At 43.0% G+C, this 24,752-nt stretch overlaps 1 protein-coding gene across 1 annotated transcript in view; it reads right to left on the reverse strand.

The window, feature by feature from the left end:
* Positions 1 to 443: 443 nt before the first annotated feature.
* LOC120031418 (integrin alpha-8-like) overlaps positions 444 to 24,752 on the reverse strand; it is an 82,383-nt gene continuing 58,074 nt past the window's right edge. Inside the window, exons 19-30 of the mRNA XM_038977157.1 lie at positions 24,745 to 24,752; positions 22,369 to 22,516; positions 21,816 to 21,908; positions 17,570 to 17,649; positions 17,159 to 17,239; positions 16,203 to 16,308; positions 13,964 to 14,122; positions 4,510 to 4,623; positions 4,268 to 4,381; positions 4,057 to 4,158; positions 1,490 to 1,612; positions 444 to 1,418 (exon numbers count right to left, since the gene is read on the reverse strand). The exon at positions 24,745 to 24,752 is cut by the window's right edge and continues 60 nt beyond it. Coding sequence (XP_038833085.1) covers positions 1,332 to 1,418; positions 1,490 to 1,612; positions 4,057 to 4,158; positions 4,268 to 4,381; positions 4,510 to 4,623; positions 13,964 to 14,122; positions 16,203 to 16,308; positions 17,159 to 17,239; positions 17,570 to 17,649; positions 21,816 to 21,908; positions 22,369 to 22,516; positions 24,745 to 24,752 — 1,215 coding nt within the window. The 3' untranslated portion in view covers positions 444 to 1,331. The remainder of the gene's footprint in view (positions 1,419 to 1,489; positions 1,613 to 4,056; positions 4,159 to 4,267; positions 4,382 to 4,509; positions 4,624 to 13,963; positions 14,123 to 16,202; positions 16,309 to 17,158; positions 17,240 to 17,569; positions 17,650 to 21,815; positions 21,909 to 22,368; positions 22,517 to 24,744) is intronic.

The raw sequence follows: 24,752 nt of genomic DNA on the forward strand, positions 1-24,752 counted from the left end.
ATTCGGAAGGTATTCAGATCCCTTGACTATTTCCACATTTAGTTATGTCACAGACTTATTCAAAAATGTATTCAATTGTTTTCCCCCCTCATCAATCTACACACAATATCCCATAATGACAAAGCGAAAACAGATTTTTAGTCATTTTTGCAAATATTTTTGGAAATATCACATTTACATAAGTATTCAGACCCAGCGATCGAGGGAAAGCTGAACAGAGCAAAGTGCAGAGAGATCCTTGATGAAAACCTGCTTCGGGGCGCTTAGGACCTCAGACTGAGTTAAGGGTCTGAATACTTATGTGAATGTAATAGGTCAGTTTTTTATTTTTAAGAAATTTGGAAAATGTCTAAAAACCTGTTTTTGCTTTGTCATTATGGGGTACTGTGTGTAGCTTGATGAGGGAAAATAATGATTTAATCCATTTTAGAATAAGGCTGTAACATAATTTTGTTTCAAAAAAGTAAAGGGGTCTGAATAGTTCCCGAAGGCACTGTATATACTAATATGCCAACAAAAACACTCACATAGACAATAGTATACTAACTAAACAATATACACAAAGAATTTGAACATCAAGTTCTAATAAAATAATACCAGTGTAAACAAGCTTCAGTATCACACAGAATGTCCCAATATTGCACATACACCATCCATAGATATATATACAGCCCCCTGTGTGTGTGTGCATGCATGTATGCATGCATGCGTGTGTGTGCTCGCGTGTGCGCGCGTGTATTTGTGTGTGTGTGTGTGTGTGTGTGTGTGTGTGTGTGTGTGTGTGTGTGTGTGCATTTGATCAATGGTGGAATGTATTTAACAGTGAAAGCAGGCGGACACAAAGTCACTGACATCAGATGGTAACTCCATTTGAAGTAAGCCAGGCTGGTTAGCTCCAACTGAATTATCCAACCATACAGATCCCCAAGTAGTCTAACCCACAGGGGCAAGCGGTGCATAGAAACATATTAAACTACAAGCAGGGTTAGAACCAGAGTCCATTCTACTTGTCTTGAGGCCTCATATACATCCAAGTCATTGTGTTTGCTTAAATAGTGTTAATGTGTGTAGTTCCATCTGTGTGGGTTGTTCCCAGTCTCTCTGGTGCTGTTTGAATACAAGTCTTAATGGCACTTCAGCCTTTGGCCTGTGAGCTTGCAGTCCAATCACTGATGACAGATCAGCTTTAAAAGGGGTAAAGAACCTTTGATCTGTGAGTTTGCAGTCTGCCTGCAGGTCTCCTTTCAGTTTAATTTCACTCAAGAGGTGGAACTCCTCCCAAACAGCCTCCTCGAATCAAGAACTGGTCTCCATGGCGCGAGTGGGCGTTCTTAGGCGTCTGCTAATTGGTCAGAGGTCAGCTGCTCACGGTCTGACACGTCATCCGCTGGCAGCCGTGCCCGGTCAAAGAACCCACACTGAGGAAGAGAGGGTTAAGTTATACTAAAGTCCTGTGTGTGTGTGTGTGTGTGTGTTTGTGTGTGTGTACCTTCCACATGGCCAGTGTTAGCATGGCCAGGACCAGCAGTCCCAGTAGGATGGCCAGGATGATGACCCACAGAGGAACAGCAAACGCCACATCAGGAGTCCCCCACAGCACCAGTGTACCCATCTTTAACACACACAATCACAGTTAGTTACAGGCTGGGTGGGGTTCAGGGTAAAGGTTATTGTAGGTAATAGTTAGGGTGGATGTCACATCTTACTGAAGTGGTGTGTTGGGGTAAGGAGGAGGTCTGGAGGCTATAGGGCAAGGTAGAGGTATGGGTTAGTGTTAGGGGTATCTTAATGAAGTGGTGTGTTGGGGTAAGCAGAAGGGCTGGAGGCGATAGGGCAGGGTAGAGGTATGGGTTAGTGTTAGGGGTATCTTATTGAAGTGGTGTGTTGGGGTAAGCTGGAGGCGATAGGGCAGGGTAGAGGTATGGGTTAGTGTTATCTTACTGAAGTGGTGTGTTGGGGTAAGTAGGAGGTCTGGAGGCTATAGGGCAAGGTAGAGGTATGGGTTAGTGTTAGGGGTATCTTATTGCAGTGGTGTGTTGGGGTAAGCAGAAGGGCTGGAGGCGATAGGGCAGGGTAGAGGTATGGGTTAGTGTTAGGGGTATCTTAATGAAGTGGTGTGTTGGGGTAAGGAGGAGGTCTGGAGGCTATAGGGCAAGGTAGAGGTAAGGGTTCATGTTAGGGGTATCTTATTGAAGTGGTGTGTTGGGGTAAGCAGTAGGGCAGGGTACACTCTTAGAATTAGTGGTGACTTTAGGAACCACATTTGCACCTATGGTTAGGTTCATGGAGGAACCTTCAATGTTTCCATGTAGCAAAACTCTTGACTGGAGGCATGTCTTAGTGTGGGCGTGGCTTTCAGATAGATCTTTTCAGGCCACCCGTGGGGGTAAATGTCATTCCTGTTCATCTGTTCTGTTGCATTGTCATCATATGTTAAGGTTGAACTCTGACAGTTTTGTAGCTTCAATGGGGCTTACAGAGATGTATTGGGGCTTACAGAGTTCCTCAAGAGTCCATGCAAATCCCAAAGTTGGACTAGTTACCACTTTATAGTTATATGAATGAATGAATGAAAAGTATATTTTCTTGTCATCGCTAACCCATCCCTTATGGGATTAATTGACACGTAAACAAACATTACAATAATTCGCTATGGTAATTAAATGATTATCGTTCAAAAGTTTGAGGCCACTTAGAAATGTCCTTGTTTTTGAAAGAAAAGCACTTTTTTTTGTCCATTAAAATAACATCAAAATGATTAGAAATACGGTGTAGACATTGTTAATGTTGTAAATGACTATTGTAGCTGGAAACGGCAGATTTTTAATGGAATATCTACATAGGCGTACAGAGGCCCATTATCAGCAACCATCACTCCTGTGTTCCAATGACACGTTGTGTTAGCTAATCCAAGTTTATAATTTTAAAAGGCTAATTGATCATTAGAAAACCCTTTTTCAATTATGTTAGCACAGCTGAAAACTGTTTTCCAGATTAAAGAAGCAATAAAACTGGCCTTCTTTAGACTAGCTGAGTATTGGCTCTAACCAAACTGGCTCTAACCAGAATAGAAAGAGGAGTGGGAGGACCCGGTGCACAACTGAGCAAGTAGACAAGCACATTAGAGTGTCTAGTTTGAGAAACAGACGTCTCACAAGTCCTCAACTGCCAGCTTCATTAAATAGTACCCGCAAAACACCAGTCTCAATGTCAGGCAGAGTTCTAGGCAGAGTTGCAAAGAAAAAGCCATCTCTCAGACTGGCCAATAAAAATAAAAGATTAAGATGGGCAAAAGAACACAGACACTGGACAGAGGAACTCTGCCTAGAAGGCCAGCATCCCGGAGTCGCCTCTTCACTGTTGACGTTGCGACTGGTGTTTTGTGGGTACTATTTATATTTTTGACAACTTTTACTTTTACTTCACTACATTCCTAAAGAAAATAATGTACTTTTTACTCCATACATTTTACTGTACCTGACACCCAGAAGTACTCGTTACATTTTGAATGCTTAGCAGGACAGGAAAATGGTCCAATTTACACACTTATCAAAACAGCACATGGTCATCCCTTCTGCCTCTGATCTGGCGGACTCACTAAACACAAATGTATCTTTTGTAAATGATGTCTGAGTGTTGGAGAGTGCCCCTGGCTATCCATGCATTTTTAAAACAATAAAATGGTGCCGCCTGCTTTGCTTAATAGAAGGAATTTGAAATGTATACTTCTACTTTTGATACTTAAGTATATTTTAGCAATTACAAGTATATTTAGAACCAAATACTTTTAGACTTTTACTCAAGTAGTATTTTACTGGGTGACTTTTACTTTTACTTGAGTAACTTTCTATTAAGGTATCTATACTTTTACTCAAGTATGACAATTGGGTACTTTTTCCACCACTGTCGAATACCCTTTTCAGAGGGGTTCCTCATGGAACCTTTTTGAACTGGAAATGTTCCCCGTGTGGCAATTTTTAGAACCTCAGAAGGTTCTTCCAGGCTCCTTTCCTTCTAAGAGTGTATAGGTATGGGTTAGTGTTCGGGGTATCTTACTGAAGTGGTGTGTTGGGGTAAGGAGGAGGGCTGGAGGCGGTAGGGCAGGGCCGTCACTCTGAAGGACACGGTGGAGTTGAGGAGGTATGGGTCGTTACGTCTCTGCAAGGTGAATAGATGTTATAGATACTTTATTTCTTAATACTAATAATAACATTAATATGAATACTCCCAGTAGTACATAAGTTTGGGTTTATGTGCTTGTGCTCACCTGGAGGAAGGTGTGGGCCCAGAGTCGGGAGCGGATCTTGACTACAGCGCTCTGACCACGGTCCAACCGCCCGACCACACACAGAACTCTTAGACAAATGATGTTACTGCAGTTCTACAGAGCGGGAGAAACAGAGCGAGAGAGTTCATATACATTCCAAAACTGCTGCTGTATAGTAATACCAAACAAGCTGACAATGAAATCCAAGGCTGCTGATAATGAAGTGCACGTATTGTAAGTACCAGGGTCTTGCTGCTGTAAGGCTGGGCAGCGCTGGTGGCTCGTCTGTAGCGGTGAGGAGAGCTACTGTTTCTCAGAAAGCCCAACAATTCTGGAGTGTCCTGGACAGAGGACATCTAAGAGAGAAAGAGAGAGAGAGACAGAGAGACAGAGACAGAGAAAGAGAGTGAGCGTGAGAGTAAGAGCGAGAAAGAGGGGAGAGAATTAAGTCACATTATTACATACCACTTATAAGACCAACCAACCATCTATACAAAAAACACTACAGGTACACACTTACAGTGCCTTGCTAAAGTATTTAAGCCTATTTTTACTCCTAAACTAATTTAGGCTTGCCTAAACAAAGGGGCTGAATACTTATGCAACGACTATATTTTAGTCATCACATTTTTATTAATCTTTTTTTAAATATAATTTTTCTTTGACTTTGACATTACATAGTAGTTTGTGTAGACATTAAATTACAATGAAGTCCATTTGAATCCCACTTTCTAACACAATAAAATGTGAAGAAATCCAAGGGGTATGAATACTTTTGCAAGGCACACATAGGTCTACACATTGTAGATGACACACTGTCTAGTAGCCTGATCAGCAGCCTTGTAGTCAGTTTTCTACCTCGTGGAAAAAGAAGAGACCAAACAACACAGGGGTTCAGGGTTACTCTGGTTCTCTTGATGTTTGATCAGATGTCCTTGGTGCTATTTTTACATCCACCACATGTTGACTTCTCACGTAGTGGGCTAGCTCTTGTTGACGGGTTTCTATAAAGATTCCCCATTCTGCTTTTTTCCCCTCTTATTTTTGCTGGTAGTGAGACTCATAGACAACATTACTATTGAACTAAGGCATCATTCAAAATGAGGGGTGTAGTAGATATGCTGGTGCTGACGTTCTATCTGTTTGGGGCCTGGTCTGAGGGAGAGAGTAAAGGAGGGATGGATCAGATTGACCAGAACATTCGATTCACTACCATAGATGCTGTCTGGGATGAGCTGAGTCACCTGAGACTCATGCTGAACAACACAAAGAAACGAGTAGAGAAGTTGGAGAAGAACGCAGGTACTGTAATAATGCACATATAGACAGAGAAAGAAAGAAAGAACAATGGTAGCCTGATGTAATAATACAGGTAATGAAACCGATCACACTGTGAAAATAAGTAGTGCTTGTTTCTCATTCTGTATTGATTGATAAGTTTGGACATTTATGTTGGTGCCATTTCAGTCCTGGGGGACAGGGTGGTCAAGCTGAAGACAGAGAACACATATAATCATCATTAGATGTCATTTCTGAAATGGATTTAGATAACAATTCACTGTCAGCTGCTAATATTGATCATACATACATAGGCTACAGTATATCTTTATCATTAAACCTCAAGCAGCAGAACTGACAGACCTAGATACTGTGATACTGATGTTGGATTTACAGATCTAGAACCAAGGTAATAACAAAATGCTAATTTGACAAAATACGATTTAGTTAATTAGCTCAATCAAAAATGTACAGCTGTGGATTTTGCTGGACATTTTATGATACTGTCCAAGACAAATTCCCTTGTGATTTCAGCCCAGAGTTACCGCAAAGGGATTGCTTAGCACAGGGGTTCCCATCTTTCTTTAAAGGTAGACTTTATAAGAACTACTGTGCCTCAGATGAGCATAGCTAATTGCAGGGAGAAATAAATAAAGCATTGTTTTAGCTGCATCTCAGCTACATATTTTCAGGCTATTTCAGCCCTGGAAAACAGAGTGACAGTCAGTGAGAGCCAGGTGGTGGAACCGAAGAAAGAGAATGCAGGTAATAAGGAGACTACTATGAATAAACATGTGGAGCACATTTGTTTTGCATATAAGATGTATGACTCTGTAAGTGAAGTTGTGAACTTGTAATTTTAAAAAGCTTTATGTCACATTGGGGTTAAAAAACATGCCAGTGTACTACTAGAAGTTATAGCATGAGAATTATTGACAATGAAAATTAATGGTGCTATATAAGTGCTTTCAGAAAGTATTCACACCCCTTGACTTATTCCACATTTTGTTGTGTTAAAGCCTGATTTCAAAATGGATTCTCACTCATCTACACACAATACCCCATAATGACATTAGACATTTTAGCAAATGTATTGAAAATGAAATACAGAAATATTTACATAAGTATTCACACCCCTGAGTCAATTATTTGTAGAAGCACCTTTGGCAGTGATTACAGCTGTGAGTCTTTCTGGGTAAGTCTCTAATAGCTTTGAACACGTGGATTGTACAACTGCACATTATTATTTTTTCATTCGTCAAGCTCTGTCACGTTGATTGAAATTATAGATCTGGAGGCCAGAGTGATAGCCAGTGAGAGCCAGGTGGAAGACTTGAAGAAACAGAATGCAGGTAATAACGAGATGTGTTTAAAAAGAAAAAATGTTTTCAATAGAAACAACAGCTCTGGATATTGCCTATTACATATGGATGTTACATATCGTCTACTATATTTCTATAATTCCAGGTCAAGCAGCACTAATGTTATCCTTGGGAAGCCAACTAACAGCCCTTCAGAGCCAGATGGCAGAATTGAAGAAAGACAATGCAGGTAATAATGAAATGTGTTCTGAAGAGCTATTGAGTTAATGATTTGCTCAATAGAAAAATAATCACAGTTCTGGATATTGCCTTTTGCCTCTTTCCAGATCAAGCAGCAGAACTGTCAGCCCTGGAGAACACAGTGACAGCCAGTGAGAGCCAGGTGGCAGAGCTGATGGCCAAAAAAATACAGGTGACTAAAATGTTTTACTTATCAGAGCTACTACATGTACGCTTCACCTGAACATGATTCAGCTAATGTTAGGACGTGATCAAGCAAAGCGATGTTCCATAGCTACATCACAGTTTATTGTTTTGTTGTTTGCATTATTTTCTAGCCCTGGAGGCCAGAGTGTCGTGGGGGAGATCTTCGTGGGCTATACTCGGCCTTCTCTCAGGCAGCGCATCAACTCTTCATTTAATTGATTACAGTTTGAATTGGACAGCAGCCAATCAAATTGTGCCAGGTGAGAAAAAGTTGCGCGTGGCAATGCAGATGAATGTCGGCGGGTGAATTCAGTCGGAGCCCATGGAAAGATGATACCCAAAATGATTATTTTCGGATATAAATACTACGCTGTAGTCAACAAAAAACGGATTGCAACTTGCAAAATATGCGGGAAGAAAATGACAGATGGAGGCGCAACAACTTCCAACTTTGTTCGACATTTGAAGCTGCACAAAGAACGGTAAGTCGTGGCTAATATAGCTGACAGGTATATATTTTATTACTTTACTAGTGTATCATATAGGCTAACGTAACATTAAGTCAACGAGCCTCCATACAGTTAGTCAGTGCGGGAACATGATCACTGCACCCAAGATTGAGCTACAACTGGCTAGGCAGTTGGCAGCCTAAATCCTGCCTGATGTTACTGCTGTTCCTAAAACCATTGACATACGTTAGCCTACTGTAACCACGCCTACTGTGTGTGTGTGTGAGTGAGTGAGTGAGTGAGTGAGTGAGTGAGTGAGTGAGTGAGTGAGTGAGTGAGTGAGTGAGTGAGTGAGTGAGTGAGTGAGTGAGTGAGTGAGTGAGTGAGTGAGTGAGTGAAGGAGTGAGTGAGTGAGTGAGTGAGAAGGTTGGGCGATTGTGTAACGTTAAAGCCTACATTGCCCGATTGCGCCCCATAGCGGGGGTCTTTCTCATGACTAGCTGGCCTGATGACTCCTTGCTGTCCCCAGTCCACCTGGTCGTGCTGCTGCTCCAGTTTCAACTGTTCTGCCTGCGGCTATGGAACCCTGACCTGTTCACCGGACGTGCTACCTTGTCCCAGACCTGCTGTTTTCAACTCTCTAGAGACAGCAGATGCGGTAGAGATACTCTGAATGATCGGCCATGAAAAGACAACTGATATTTACTACCGAGGTGCTGACCTGTTGCACCCTCTACAACCACTGTGATTATTATTATTTGACCCTGCTAGTCATCTATGAACATTTGAACATCTTGGCCATCTTCTGTTAAAATCTCCACCCGGCACAGCCAGAAGAGGAATGGCTACCCCTCATAGCCTGGTTCCTCTCTAGGTTTCTTCCTAGGTTCTGGCCTTTCTAGGGAGTTTTTCCTAGCCACCGTGCTTCTACACCTGCATTGCTTGCTGTTTGGGGTTTTAGGCTGGGTTTCTGTACAGCACTTTGTGGCATCAGCTGATGTAAGAAGGGCTATATAAATACATTTGATTGAGAGTGACAGCCAGTGAGAGTCATGTGGCAGAACTGAAGGGAAAGAACGCAGGTGACTAAATATCTTTACTTATAAGAAATACTATGTATATGTCTCACTTTAACATGATTCAGTTAATTTCAGGATGTGATAGAGCTACATCTTGGTTTATCGTTTTCACCATAAATTATGTTTCTGCATAAATGATTTTCTAGCCCTGGAGGCCAGAGTGACAGCCAGTGAGAGCCAGGTGGAAGAGCTGGAGAAAGAGAATGCAGGTAATGATGACATGCAGGTAATGATGACATGAAGAAAGACAATGCAGGAAACAACAAGAAGTGTTTTGAAAAACTATTGAGTTAACAATTTACTCAATAGAAAAAAGCACAGCTCTGGATATTGTCTATTGCCTCTCTACAATATTTCTATAATTTCAGCCCAAGCAGCAGAACTTTCAGACTTGAAGAACAGAGTGACAACCAGCGAGAGTCAGGTAGCTGAACCGATTAAAGAAAATGCAGGTAAGATATATTGTGCAAAAGTGTGTGTTTAATAACAATGTGTACTGTTAACTCGTTTTATACTATTTCAGCCCTGGACACCAGAGTGACAGCCAGCGACAGGCAGGTGGCAGAACTGAAGAAAGAGAATGCAGGTGACTAAAATGTTTCACTTATAAGAACGACTACATGTATTCTTCACCTGAACATAATAACATTCAGCTCATTTCAAGATATGAGAAACCAAAGCGATGTAACAAAGCCACATCATGGCTTATCATTTTCAAAATAAATGGAGGCCAGAGTGACAGCCAGTGAGAGCCAGGTGGCAGAACTGATGGGAAAGAATGCAGGTGACTAAAATGTTTTACTTATCAGAGCTACTACATCTACACTTCACCTGAACATGATTCAGCTAATGTTAGGATGTGATAAAGGAAAGCGATGTTACAAAGCTACATCACAGTTTATTGTTTTCTTGTATGCATTATTTTCTAGCCCTGGAGGCCAGAGTGACAGCCAGTGAGAGTCATATGGCAGAACTGAAGGGAAAGAACGCAGGTGACTATATACATTATATATACAAAAGTATGCAGACACCCCTTCAAATTAGTGGATTTGGATATTTCAGCCACACCGTTGCTGACAGGTATAAATTCGAGCACACAGCCATGCAATCTCCGTACACAAACATTGGCACTAGAATGGCCTTGAAGAGCTCAGTGACTTTCAAAGTGGCACTGTCATAGGATGCCACCTTTCCAACAAGTCAGTTCGTAATTTCTGCCCTGCTAGAGCAGCCCCAGTCAACTGTAAGTGCTGTTATTGTGAAGTGGAAACATCTAGGAGCACCAACGGCTCAGCTGCTAAGTGGTAGGCCACACAAGCTCACAGAACGGGACCGTTTAGTGCTGAAGAGTGTAGGGTGTAAAAATCATCTGTCGTTGTAACGTACGTTCTCCTCCTCGTCTGAGGAGGAGCAAGGATCGGACCAATATGCAGCGAGGTATGAAGATATAATGATTTATTTAAAGAAAGACGAACACGAAAAAACTCTTAACAAACTACAAAACAATAAACAACGTAAACAGACCTGAACATGAGAACTTACAGACAACGAAGAACGCACGAACAGGAACAAACGAAACAGTCCCGTGTGGCATAAACACTAACACAGGAACAATCACCCACAAACAAACAGTGTGAACAGCCTACCTTAATATGGTTCTCAATCAGAGGAAACGTAAAACACCTGCCCCTGATTGAGAACCATATCAGGCTAATTGAAAAGAACCCAACATAGAAACACATAACATAGAATGCCCACCCAGCTCACGTCCTGACCATACTAAACAAAGACAAAATAAAGGAAATAAGGTCAGGAACGTGACAGTCGTTGGTTGCAGCACTCACTACCAAGTTCCAAACTGCCTCTGGAAGCAATGCCAGCACAAGAACTGTTAGTCGCTGATCTAATCAGGATGTATTTAAGCACAGCAATGACAACAAAGCTACCTCAGAGTATCAGTTTATTAACCTTTTGTCAATAGGGGGGGCGCTGTTTTCACTTTGTAAAAAATTGTTCCCAAATTAAACTGCCTCGTACTCAATTCTTGCTCGTACAATATGCATATTATTATTACTATTGGATAGAAAACACTCTCTAGTTTCTAAAACCGTTTGAATTATATCTGTGAGTACAGATATAAACAGAACTCATTTTGCAGCAAACTTCCTGTCAGGAAGTGAAAAATCTGAACTCGGGGGCTCTGTTCCAGGGCCATCCTATTAATTTGCCTGAAATCTATGGATCTACATGCACTGCATACGCCTTCCACTAGATGTCAATAGGCAGTGAGAGGTGGAATGGGGTGTATAGCTTGATCTGAGGCCGAACAAGACCTCTTGGAATGACGTGACCACTTTTTCCTTTGTTCAGCAAGGCGCGAGAAGGAACCCTGGATTGCGTTCTGAAAAGCTTTCGTTATAGACGTTAGATATCTCCGGCTCTGATTTTATTTGATATATGTGTTAAAAACATCATAAAGTAGTTATTTTAAACCGAGTTATATCAGTTTATTGCGATTTTCGGCATTTTCTTTTCTTTGCGTTATGGTGAAGTTGGACACTCCTGCGCCACATGGCTAGCTTTGGTTGCTAATTCGACAGATGAAGAGGACATTCTACAACCAAACAACAATTATTCTGGACAAAGGACCCCTTGTACAAGATTCTGATGGAAGCTCATCAAAAGTAGGAACCATTTATGATGTTATTTCGTATTTCTGTCGAAAATGTGTAGTCGTATTTTTCGCCCTGATTTTGGGCGCTGTCTCGCTATAACGTAAGCTGTATGTCGTACTAAAGTTATTTTTAAAAATCTAACACAGCGGTTGCATTAAGAACTAGTGTATCTTTCATTTGCTGTCCAACATGTATTTCTTAGTAAAGTTTATGATTAGTTATTTGATTAGATTAGGTGCCTCTCCAAGATTTCTCCGGACAATTTTTTTGCATTTTGACTACATATTCACATTGTAAAACCACGATTTGTGCCGCTAAATATGCACATTTTCGAACAAACCATATATGTATTGTGTAATATGATGTTATAGGACTGTCATCTGATGAAGATTGTGAAGGTTAGTGAATAAATTTATATATTTTGCTGGTTTTTTCGCTCTCGCTACCGTTGTGTTGAATGAATGCTGTTGTGTGGTTGGCTATTGTAGTAAGCTAATATAATGCTATATTGTGTTTTCGCTGTAAAACACTTAAAAAATCTGAAATATTGGCTGGATTCACAAGATGTTTGTCTTTCATTTGCTGTACACCATGTATTTTTCATAAATGTTTTATGATGAGTATTTAGGTATTTCACGTTGGTCTCTGTAGTTATTCTAGCTGCTTTGGTGAGATTTGTGATGGTGGCTGCAATGTAAAACTATGACTTATACCTGAAATATGCACATTTTTCGAACAAAACATATGCTATACAATAAATCTGTTATAAGACTGTCATCTGATGAAGTTGTTTCTTGGTTAGTGACTATTTATATCTTTATTTGGTCGAATTTGTGATAGCTACCTATGCGGTAAAAAAATGGTGAAAATATGCGGTTGAGTCTTTTGCTATCGTGGTTAGCTAATAGAAATACATATTGTGTTTTCGCTGTAAAACATTTTAAAAATCGGAAATGATGGCTGGATTCACAAGATGTATATCTTTCATCTGGTGTCTTGGACTTGTGATTTCATGATATTTAGATGCTAGTATTTACTTGTGGCGCTATGCTAGGCTATGCTAGTCAGCTTTTTTACTGATGAGGGTGCTCCCGGATCCGGGATGGTGACTCGTGAGAAGTTTTAAGATATTATTTTCTTGCTATTTCAGCCCTGGAGGCAAGACTGAGTGTTGCTGAGAGCCAGGTGGAGGAACTGAGGCTAGGTAAGAACAGATCAATTCAATCAAACCCACAGTATGGTATGAAATGAAGACATTTTAGACATTACGGTGGGCTTGATTGAATTCATTCTCATGTGTTCGCACAGAAGACAGTTGGCCTTTTCTGTTGGTTTGACAGACTCAGGTATGTGGGACCCTTTCAAACTAAGATCACTCTGGTCTATGAAAAAGTCTTCACCAACATCGGCAACGGTTACGACCCAAACTCTGGTACAGCTTACGCCGACAATACTACAGATTAAACTTACACAGTAACAATACTACAGGTTCACCCACACAGCAATACATCTACAACTCAGATAAACATATAAACATAAACACACAATCTCCATGCTCACGTGTCCACCACAGGAGGCTGCTGAGGGGAGGACGGATCATAATAATGTCTGGAATGGCGTGAATGGAATGGTATGTGTTTGATGTGTTCGATTCCATTCACTTTAGTCCGTTACAGTCATTACTATGAGCCCCTCCTACCCAATTATGGTGACACCGGACGCCTGTGGTGCCCCCAGGGGCCAGCTACTGGCACAGACCCCAACCACTAACAGGCTGCTACAGTGCCTAAGAGAGACGGATAGTGCTGATCTCTCCCTGCTTCCCCTCTGATACAGGTATGTTCTCAGCATCAGTGAGAGGTGTCTACTACCTCACATTCACCTCCATGGGTCGAGAGCCTGGACAGAAAATGGGTGTTTATTTGGTCAAAAATGGAGAGCAAATGATATACAACGTCCAGGACAACTTCCATGGTGGTTATGAGTACATGACAGGTGCCGTGGCTCTGGAGCTAGAGAAAGATGATCTGGTGTACTTAAGGCTTCCTAAGGGCTGGGGGCTGTATGATGACAACTGCAACCACACTGTCTTTACTGGCATCCTGCTCTTCACCACCAACCCTGCTATGGGCCAACTCCACTAGTCCCTCTCCGTCCTCCTACAGTCTTCAATAAACATGGAATGAGTGACTTTGTCCTGTCATCATTAAAGCACATTCCTCAGTCATCATCACAAACATAAACCAGACGGTAGATGACATCCTGTTACCCTATTTTATTATGAGAAGAACTGAGCTGCATCAATGCTAGATCGGGTCAGTACACTTTGATCTAACTGAGCTGTAATTTCACAAAAGCATTTATGCCATTGTTTCTGAAGCATTGGAGACCAATACAGGTTAATAAATATAGAAAATGAGTGCATGAGTACAGTGTCCAGTCTCAGCAGGAGGTGTGGTTGTGTTACCTGTAGGCCCAGGGGGTTGAGGCTGGTGTTGCTCCGGCAGCTGATTGGTCCTTCCGTTAGAACCTCCAGAGCGTAGAGCAGGTGTTCGTCACGGAAACGAGAGGGCCAGCCCACCTGGAGCTCCGCCTCCCTGATACTACTGGGACCTGAGTTATGGAGCTGAGAGAATAAGAGGGAAAGGAGATAGAGATGAGAGGAAGAGAGAGGGGGGAGTAGAGAGAGAGAGTATGAGAACACCAAGCCACTCAGCTTAGCCCCTTTCCACACACTCATTAATTCTGAGGGTGGTGATGGTGAGTCACCCAAACAGGACATGGTCCTAGTGCTCCAGGCAGGAATTCTCTGAGAGAGAAACTCTGGCCGACCTAACTATAACCAGCTGGACAGACTGCAGGACAGGAGCACTGCAGCCCCAAACCCTGCAGACATCCAGCAGATGTCCCTCTTCACTGCATCTTCAACACACACACGTACATATCTACATAAGCGTACAGAGGCTCATTATCAGCAACCATCACTCCTGTGTTCCAATTTATCATTTTAAAAGGCTAATTGATCATTAGAAAACCCTTTTGCAATTATGTTAGCACAGCTGAAAACTGTTGTGCTAATTCAAGAAGCAATAAAACTGTCCTTTAGACTAGTTGAGTATCTGGAGCATCAGCATTTGTGGGTTCGATTACAGCAGGGGTGTCAAACTCAAATACCCAGTGGGCCAAAATGTAAAACCTGAACAAAGTCGCGGGCCAACATTGAACAAATGAACCTTTTAATATGGACCTAAACAAGTTTTGCTTTAACATTGAATATGGAACAAGCATCGCTTATTACCATACAATATATAATTTAATAGTGGAGACATGCAAAATCGAATTTCAAATGAAAAAACACATCAATGGCATTCATTTATTAAATAAATAAAATTTAAATAAAAATCGTATGCCTCTTTTCTATTTGCAGCCTTCTGATTTAAATACCAAAATAAACTTTTTCCACTGGCTAATAATTTTACAAATAAAATGATAATAAATCAATCAACCATTCAAGCCCATGCCTTGTAGCAAGAAAAAGTGCACAAAGAAAACGTTAATTATTGCACACTGATCTAATCTGATGTGCCCAAGCCAGATACCTGGCATCTCTTCTTGGATGCTAGTTCATCAATGTCTGGGCTCAGGCTCTGAGCTGAAGAAATCCTCAGTATCGAGCGAAGGTGTTCATCAGTCAGACGTCTCCTGTGAGTTGTTTTGGTCATCTTCATCGAGGAGAAAAGTTGCTCGCATAGATAAGTGCTGCCGAACATGGAGAGCATCTGAGCAGCTTGGGTGCGGAGCTGAGGCATTGTGTCAGGGATGAACCGTGGAAACTGTGCGGCGCCCACAGCATCATACTTTGACTTCCTGTTTTCTGCCTTTCTTTTCGCCATTTTTGGGAAGGGATAGCGCGCTGCCAGTTGTAGCGTCTATGTTGCTATGACTACTGTCACAGAGGAGAGGGCGTTTCTGGGTCCTGTCCTGATTGGCGCGCGAAAACAACAGCAGAGCATTATGGGATTCGTAGTATTAGCGGTGAATGCTCTGTATAATACCGGCGGGCCAGCTCTAGTAGTAATTTGGTATTGTCTCGCGGGCCAAATATAATTACCCCCCGCGGGCCAGAGTTTGACACCCATGGATTACAGGCTCAAAATGGCCAGAAACAAAGAACTTTCTTTTGAAACTCATCAGTCTATTCTTGTTCTGAGAAATGAAGGCTATTCCATGCCAAGAAACTGAAGAGCCAGTTTGCGCTGTTCTGTGAAGGGAGTAGTATACAGCGTTGTACCAGATCTTCATGATAAACTTGGATTAGCTAACACACGTGCCATTGGAACACAGGAGTGATGGTTGCTGATAATGGGCCTCTGTACGCCTATGAAGATATTCCATAAAAAAATCTGCCATTTCCAGCTACAATAGTCATTTACAATATTAACAATGTCTACACTGTATTTCTGATCAATTTGATGTTATTTTAATGGACTATTTTTTATTTTTTATTTCAAAAACAAGGACATTTCTAAGTGACACCAAACTTTTGAACGGTAGTGTATGTCTGATCCCCTCCTCTTATCCCTCCACCCCACTCTGTCTTTCTCTCTCTCTTCCTTTATGACAGTAATTACCACTGTTCAGGAGGCCTTTGATCAGACAGCAGCCAGCACTTACAGGGCTACTGCCTTTACTGTGTGTGTATGTACCTCGTAGATGTGTGTGACCTGGGGTCCTACGTCATCCTCTTTGACCGGCTTCTCTTTGGGCTCCCAGTGAGGAAACGGAAGAACCACCTGAGAGGGATGACACACCCTGGAAAGGGAGAGAGAGAGGCAGAGAGAGATGGAAGAGAGAAAGAAAGAAAAAGAGAAGCGATAGAGAAAGAAAGAGAAGAGAGAGAGTGTGAGAACAAATGATATGGAGAGCAAATGATATACAACATCCAGGACAACTTGGGGGGTGAACACCAAGCCACTCGCCACTCCGCTGCCAAACACAACTTACCCAACGCCGGTTGGACCTTAACCTCCAGCCCCCCACACCCACAGCCCCCCACGGATCACTGTCTGTTTGTGTGTACAACTGCCTTAGAAGCAGCCAAGTCACTCTGGGGTCCAGGCTTTGAAGTGTGTTTGTGTGTGTGGGGGGGTAGTAAAACAAGGAACATTCGGACAAGTGGGTACATTTCGTCAGAACCCACAAGGAAAAAAGCTATTTTAGGCTTGGGAGTTAGGGTTAGGGTTACAATTAGGGTTAGGGTAAGGTTTAGTTTTAGGGTTAGGTGTTAAGCTTAGCGTTAAGGTTAGGGTTAGGTTAACGGTTAGGGAAAAAAGGAGTTTGAATGGGAGTCAATGTTTTGTTCCCCACAAGGATAGTAAATCAAACGTGTGTGTGTGTATGTGTGTGCAAGCGTGTGTGTGACGAAGGAGCACTAGCACTGGCTCATGTGTGCATGATTAGCAGAGATCTATTCATAGAAACATACAGAGACACAACCACACTGAGCAACAGAAATACAGCAAAATAAATGAGCCTGTGTCACCTACATGGCACGAGACAAAGAGATACACTGTATGACAACAAAGTGCATCAAACACGGCAAGATATGCTAATGTCACAGGGTTAGAGAAAAGATCAATCAGAACAGAGATGTATCACTCACCCCCTCAGGTCTAGCTGAGCTCTGGCAGAGATGGAGAGAGACAGACTGACTGGGTTGCTCTTGGAGTTGTCTTTGTTTGAACTGTAAGATAAGAGACACACATGAGTCAATAAAGATGTTTGGATGTAGAGTCTGCACCATGGCCTGACGATGTATGGTGTGTGTGCATGTGTGCATGTGTGCGTGTGTGAGTAAATTAGTGAGTGAGCGTGTGTTTGTGGCGAGGTGAACAGTCAATGTTTTGTCTCGTCTGTTTCCCTCCGGCCATCTGTCTCGACGCTCTTTGTTTGGGAAAGCCACAGAAATCCTCAGAATTCTGACAGAGGTTCCTTTATAGAATGTTATGTGTGTCAAAGCTCTTCAGCAGTGTGTGTGTGTGTATCTGCACGCATCTGCGTGTTTGTCTGTCACCTGTGGATCTGTAGGTCAAAGTCAATGTGAGGACCGGCATCATCCAGCCTTTGGACAGCAAACCTTAAACCTACAGATACCTGGAGACAGAGACAGTGAGACAAAGAGAGAAGGACAGAGAGAGAGGGACAGAGACAGAAAGAGACGATTCAAAGTCTGTGTCAGTGACATCTGTAAGTGTTCAGTTAAACCGAGCAGCCTTCTAACCCCATGTACAGTCTCCCTTTGTTAAAACTAACCAGAACCTGGCCATGGTGTGTGTATCTGGGTTACGTATCTGTATTGTGTGTGTGTGTCTCAGTTGGAGGATCAGTACAGATCTGTGGGCTGAGAAGACCAGATCCCTTTCCCTCTAGTCTTTAGACCCCAGTTAAACCCCCCTCTACCCTTGCTTAACTCACACCATGTGGAGGGCTTAGTTCATAACCATGAGTATGATAATGGCTTCTTGCATTTGTGTGTGTGTGTAATAATGTTGTCATGAACAACAGGTCAGACACTAGTCAATGCCGGAAACTCAAACACTCGCTAAAACTACAAGGGAGAAGCCTGAGGGTGGAAGCCTGAGGGTAGGACTCCAAAGTCAAAGAGACTTTATTGCACATCAGAGAGAGAAACCTTAAAACTCAACAGAGATGACGAAAGACCAAATGGGTCTAAATCACTGAGGTCCCCAGGCTGAGAGAAAGAGAGACAGACAGACAGAGTGACCCAAATATATCTCTCTCCCCAAATATGGAAAACATGTATTTCCTGTCGCTTCTCTCCCATGTCCTGAACAGCACCACCACCACTATAAAACGGTCTAATCTGGATCTACTGTAAAACCCACCATAGTACAGAGACAGCGTTGTCAAGGAAATTATCTAATGCATCGAACAGCCATCGACCTGATCTAATGCATCGTCCAGCCATCGACCTGATCTAATGCATCGACCAGCCATCGACCTGTTCTAATGCATCGACCAGCCATCGACCTGTTCTAATGCATCGACCAGCCATCGACCTGATCTAATGCATCGACCAACCATCGACCTGTTCTAATGCATCGACCAACCATCGACCTGTTCTAATGCATCGACCAGACATCGACCTGATCTAATGCATCGACCAGCCATCGACCTGTTCTAATGCATCGACCAGCCATCGACCTGATCTAATGCATCGACCAGCCATCGACCTGTTCTAATGCATCGACCAACCATCGACCTGATCTAATGCATCGACCAACCATCGACCTGATCTAATGCATCGACCAGCCATCGACCTGTTCTAATGCATCGACCAGCCATCGACCTGATCTAATGCATCGACCAGCCATCGACCTGATCTAATGCATCGACCAGCCATCGACCTGTTCTAATGCATCGACCAGCCATCGACCTGATCTAATGCATCGACCAGCCATCGACCTGATCTAATGCATCGACCAGCCATCGACCTGTTCTAATGCATCGACCAGCCATCGACCTGTTCTAATGCATCGACCAACCATCGACCTGATCTAATGCATCGACCAGCCATCGACCTGATCTAATGCATCGTCCAGCCATCGACCTGTTCTAATGCATCGACCAGCCATCGACCTGATCTAATGCATCGACCAGCCATCGACCTGATCTAATACATCGACCAACCATCGACCTGATCTAATGCATCGACCAGCCATCGACCTGTTCTCATGCATCGACCAGCCATCGACCTGTTCTAATGCATCGTCCAGCCATCGACCTGATCTAATGCATCGACCAGCCATCGACCTGATCTAATGCATCGACCAGCCATCGACCTGTTCTAATGCATCGACCAGCCATCGACCTGTTCTAATGCATCGACCAGCCATCGACCTGATCTAATGCATCGACCAGCCATCGACCTGATCTAATGCATCGACCAGCCATCGACCTGTTCTAATGCATCGACCAGCCATCGACCTGTTCTAATGCATCGACCAGCCATCGACCTGTTCTAATGCATCGACCAGCCATCGACCTGATCTAATGCATCGACCAGCCATCGACCGTGGCTCTGTGACTGTTCTCACATTCCTTGATGTAAGAGAAGGGATTGACGACCAAACTAACAGACAGGTATCTATTTGTTTTTCTGGCCAGTGAGACCTCTGATTGCTCCAAGGCTATATATGGTGTTCCACAGGGCTCTGTGCAGGGGCCGTTTCTGTTCACATTATATATGCTGATCGTCTGGCAGAGGTGGCACAACAGGCCCCAGAGTGGTGTAGCGGAAGACAAAATTCTGAGGCCCTTCGTTTTTCCTGATCTGGTAACCTAACCAGGTAAAACTCTGGACCTTATACGGTATGACGTGATTCATCTGTTTAATATGGGCTATGATGGGACCAGAGTTTTTCTAATCAGGTCACATGGTTTTAAAAAACTCCTGGCCTTGGGGAGGATGAAAACCCTGTCAAACTGCAGCAACTTTGTAATTGTTCATATGAATTATATTTTAAAGAAGGACTAGGAGGGTCCTATAGACAGACACTGAGAAAGAAACATGATTGGACAATAAAACACAGGGGTGAGCTTGATTTATGCAGGTGTGCATCATGTAGTTTGCATTATTGTGTTTATATGTTATATTATTGTGTTTACATGTAAACTTGGGCTAACCAGGTTACGTAGACTTTTTCAATCCAAGAGTTGAAAAAGTCTAGGTAACTTGGTTAGCCCAAGTTTAAATATAAACCAAATGTAATCCCATTCACATTTTTTCACAAACAAATGAGCTATAAATAGCCGACACAACATTACGGCTTCGTTTACCCTAGCTAGAGGAACAGGGGGCATAGTAGACTAGACTATGCAGCTGCTGTTGTTAGTATTCTACAGTTGATCAGACCGAAAAATTGTCTCGTTTCCATGCAACACATCATGTCAGCTCGCTAATGTTTAGGAAGGCTGCTCCATTTATGTAAGAGTTTTTACTTGTGTCTGTCGGGAGTGATGTGTTATCAGCTTGCTAAATAAATACCAGAGGAAAGTGGAGAGCGCCTTGAGCTTTATGCCAGCCTGCGCGACCTGCGATTTCTATTAATCTGATTGGTCAAGACACACAAAGAGCCTGTAGCAGCACTCCGGTGTGAAAGACAAAACAATTGTGCGTTAGTGACAAATCATGAGGCAAATCGGTCTAAAAAACAGCACTTTGCCCTTTTTTTTACACTTTGCGCAGATATATTTTATTAAACTAAATGGCGCTGACGCAGCCACACCTGATTGAAAAGTGCTGTGGCAAATGCTGCCTCGCCACACATTTTCCGGCAGCCCTGCCGTCTGGGATGTTACCATAAACAGTGTCTGTTTTCACCGCTATGCTTGTTGACCCCAGGAAGAGTAGCTGCTGCTTTAGCACTAGCTAATGGGGATCCTAATAAAATACGAAACATTTTGACAATACACGACTGTTCGTTTTAAAGAAACATGGCGAGGCAGTCTGCATTTTAGAGGCTTGACTCAAAAATATTAGAATGAGAAAAAGATACGTTCAAAATGGTCTACAAGCGTTATTACTCCGGCTGCATGATTAGTAAGTGTGTGTGTGTGTTTATTCTATAAGAGCTCATGAATTCCTACAGGTCCAAAGGGGCAAGGGTAAGTATGTATGGGAAACATCTGGTCTGAAGGAGAGCTGACGTGCACACACACGCACACACACAAACACACACACTCCTCAATTCCTTGGAGCCCTCTAAAGCCGCGCCCCAGAAGTGAAATCTGATCACATAATTGATTTATCAGAATGCTGTGTGTCGCTTCTAGAGCTAACAAATACCGCTCTCAGGCTCACAACACACACACTTACAAACGCATGCACGTAGCCACGTATACACACACACAAACACACAGACACACATACACACACAAACACACATGCACACACAGACAGACAGAGCGGTTACAGAAACACAGGGTAGAGTTACATGTCGGAAGGGACCACTCTTTACTTAACAAAGCCTGTGCTTCCTGGATGTGTCATGCAAGGGGCGAACGGATTAACACACACAGAAATACCCACAGACAGCTTCAGAGTGTGGGACTCAGTGGGGTACGGGGTATCTGGGTGATCAATCACCATGGTAACTATCAATCAGCACCACTGTATCTGATTGACAGCTTCCTGTTTGGTCAGGAAGTGGTTGTTTCCAAGTAAAGGGGGAGGTCAGTGTGAGGACATGTACGTGTGTGTATTTTTTTGTGTTCATTTGTGTTTGTGTTGGACTTACTTCTGTTCCAGCAACCATAGGGTTCCCCAGGTCACACACCACCAGTCTGGAGTCATTCACCATCCTGTACTCACAGTTCAACCTGGATAGAGACTGGAGAGGAGAGGAGGGCAGGCAAGAAAAGAGGTGGAAGGGAGAGGGTGGAAGAGGAAGAGAAGTGATATGTGGGGGAAGGGAGGAGAGGAAAAGAGTGATGAATGTTCTGACAGTAACAACCTCATCCATCTTAGTGCCCCATTACACACTCTCTCTCTCTCTCTCTCTCTCTCTCTCTCTCTCTCTCTGTCTTTCTGTCTCTCTCTCTCTCTCTCTCTCTCTCTCTCTCTCTCTCTCTCTCTCTCTCTCTCTCTCTCTCTCTCTCTCTCTCTCTCTCTCACAAACAAACAAACAAACAAACAAACAAACTAAGAGTCCTCTAGAGTAAAAACCCTGACATTGTCAACAGGATGTAATGTCAGGGTAAAGAGGTCAGCAAGGCGGTAGGGTCTAGTTGAGCTGGGCTAGGGTTGGGGTCAGTGTGGGGGTGGTAGTGTGTGTGAATGAGTGTTCTCACCTCTATCCTGCGTTCCACTCCTATGTAATCAGCCTCAGGGGGTAGGAGTGTGTGTAGCTCTGTCTCATATGCCCCCTCTCCGTTGTTAACCGCGTTTATGGTCAACATGACCAGGTTGTCATCCCCGACCACCAGCTCTGTACGGTCCCTGTGTTTGTGTGTGTGCAGGAGAGAGATAAAAACAAGTCAATACTATGTCAAACAGTAGAGGTCGGAGTATGTGTGTGTGTATCAGTCAGAGGAGAATGACAGGGTGTTTTTGTTGGGCTGCCATGGCGATAGCATACAGATGGAAACAGTAGAAAAACACACACACACACACACACACACACACACACACACACACACACACACACACACACACACACACACACACACACACACACACACACACACACACACACACACACACACACACACACACACACACACAGGCCTCTCTACACACTTGCTAATGTAAACAATCAGAGAGTAAACTTCTCTCCTTGCATGCTGTAACACAGTCCTACCCGTTGTTTGTGTGTGTGTGTGTGTGTGTATATGAATGTGTGTGAGTGTGAGTATGTACAGTGGGGCAAAAAAGTATTTAGTCAGCCACCAATTGTGCAAGTTCTCCCACTTAAAAAGATGAGAGAGGCCTGCAATTTTCATCATAGGTACACTTCAACTATAACAGACAAAATGAGAATTTTTTTTCCAGAAAATCACATTGTAGGATTTTTAATGAATTTATTTGCAAATTATGGTGGAAAATAAGTATTTGGTCACCTACAAACAAGCAAGATTTCTGGCTCTCACAGACCTGTAACTTCTTCTTTAAGAGGCTCCTCTGTCCTCCACTCGTTACCTGTATTAATGGCACCTGTTTGAACTTGTTATCAGTATAAAAGACACCTGTCCACAACCTCAAACAGTCACACTCCAAACTCCACTATGGCCAAGACCAAAGAGCTGTCAAAGGACACCAGAAATAAAATTGTAGACCTGCACCAGGCTGGGAAGACTGAATCTGCAATAGGTAAGCAGCTTGGTTTGAAGAAATCAACTGTGGGAGCAATTATTAGGAAATGGAAGACATACAAGAACACTGATAATCTCCTTCGATCTGGGGCTCCACGCAAGATCTCACCCCGTGGGGTCAAAATGATCACAAGAACGGTGAGCACAAATCCCAGAACCACACGGGGGGACCTAGTGAATGACCTGCAGAGAGCTGGGACCAAAGTAACAAAGCCTACCATCAGTAACACACTACACCGCCAGGGACTCAAATCCTGCAGTGCCAGACGTGTCCCCCTGCTTAAGCCAGTACATGTCCAGGCCCGTCTGAAGTTTGCTAGAGAGAATTTGGATGATCCAGAAGAAGATTGGGAGAATGTCATATGGTCAGATGAAACCAAAATAGAACTTTTTGGTAAAAACTCAACTCGTCGTGTTTGGAGGACAAAGAATGCTGAGTTGCATCCAAAGAACACCATACCTACTGTGAAGCATGGGGGTGGAAACATCATGCTTTGGGGCTGTTTTTCTGCAAAGGGACCAGGACGACTGATCCGTGTAAAGGAAAGAATGAATGGGGCCATGTATCGTGAGATTTTGAGTGAAAACCTCCTTCCATCAGCAAGGGCATTGAAGATGAAACGTGGCTGGGTCTTTCAGCATGACAATGATCCCAAACACACCGCCCGGGCAACGAAGGAGTGGCTTCGTAAGAAGCATTTCAAGGTCCTGGAGTGGCCTAGCCAGTCTCCAGATCTCAACCCCATAGAAAATCTTTGGAGGGAGTTGAAAGTCCGTGTTGCCCAGCAACAGCCCCAAAACATCACTGCTCTAGAGGAGATCTGCATGGAGGAATGGGCCAAAATACCAGCAACAGTGTGTGAAAACCTTGTGAAGACTTACAGAAAATGTTTGACCTCTGTCATTGCCAACAAAGGGTATATAACAAAGTATTGAGATAAACTTTTGTTATTGACCAAATACTTATTTTCCACCATAATTTGCAAATAAATTCATTAAAAATCCTACAATGTGATTTTCTGGATTTTTTTTTCTCATTTTGTCTGTCATAGTTGAAGTGTACCTATGATGAAAATTACAGGCCTCTCTCATCTTTTTAAGTGGGAGAACTTGCACAATTGGTGGCTGACTAAATACTTTTTTGCCCCACTGTACATATGTTGAAAGTTTACAGGTTGACAAGGACTTTTCTGAATCTTCCCAACATGCCTCACTTTACAGGGCAGGGCACAACACACCACAAGGCGTAACACACCCCTATATCAGTAAGGTTATTTAACTGCTGTATTTAAATGAGACCGTAACTGATTCATGTTGACGTATATGCTACATATGTTAGATACAGTACATACTTACATGCTTGC

The sequence above is a fragment of the Salvelinus namaycush genome, chromosome 37 (genome assembly GCF_016432855.1).
Source record: "Salvelinus namaycush isolate Seneca chromosome 37, SaNama_1.0, whole genome shotgun sequence".
Lineage (NCBI taxonomy): Eukaryota > Metazoa > Chordata > Actinopteri > Salmoniformes > Salmonidae > Salvelinus > Salvelinus namaycush.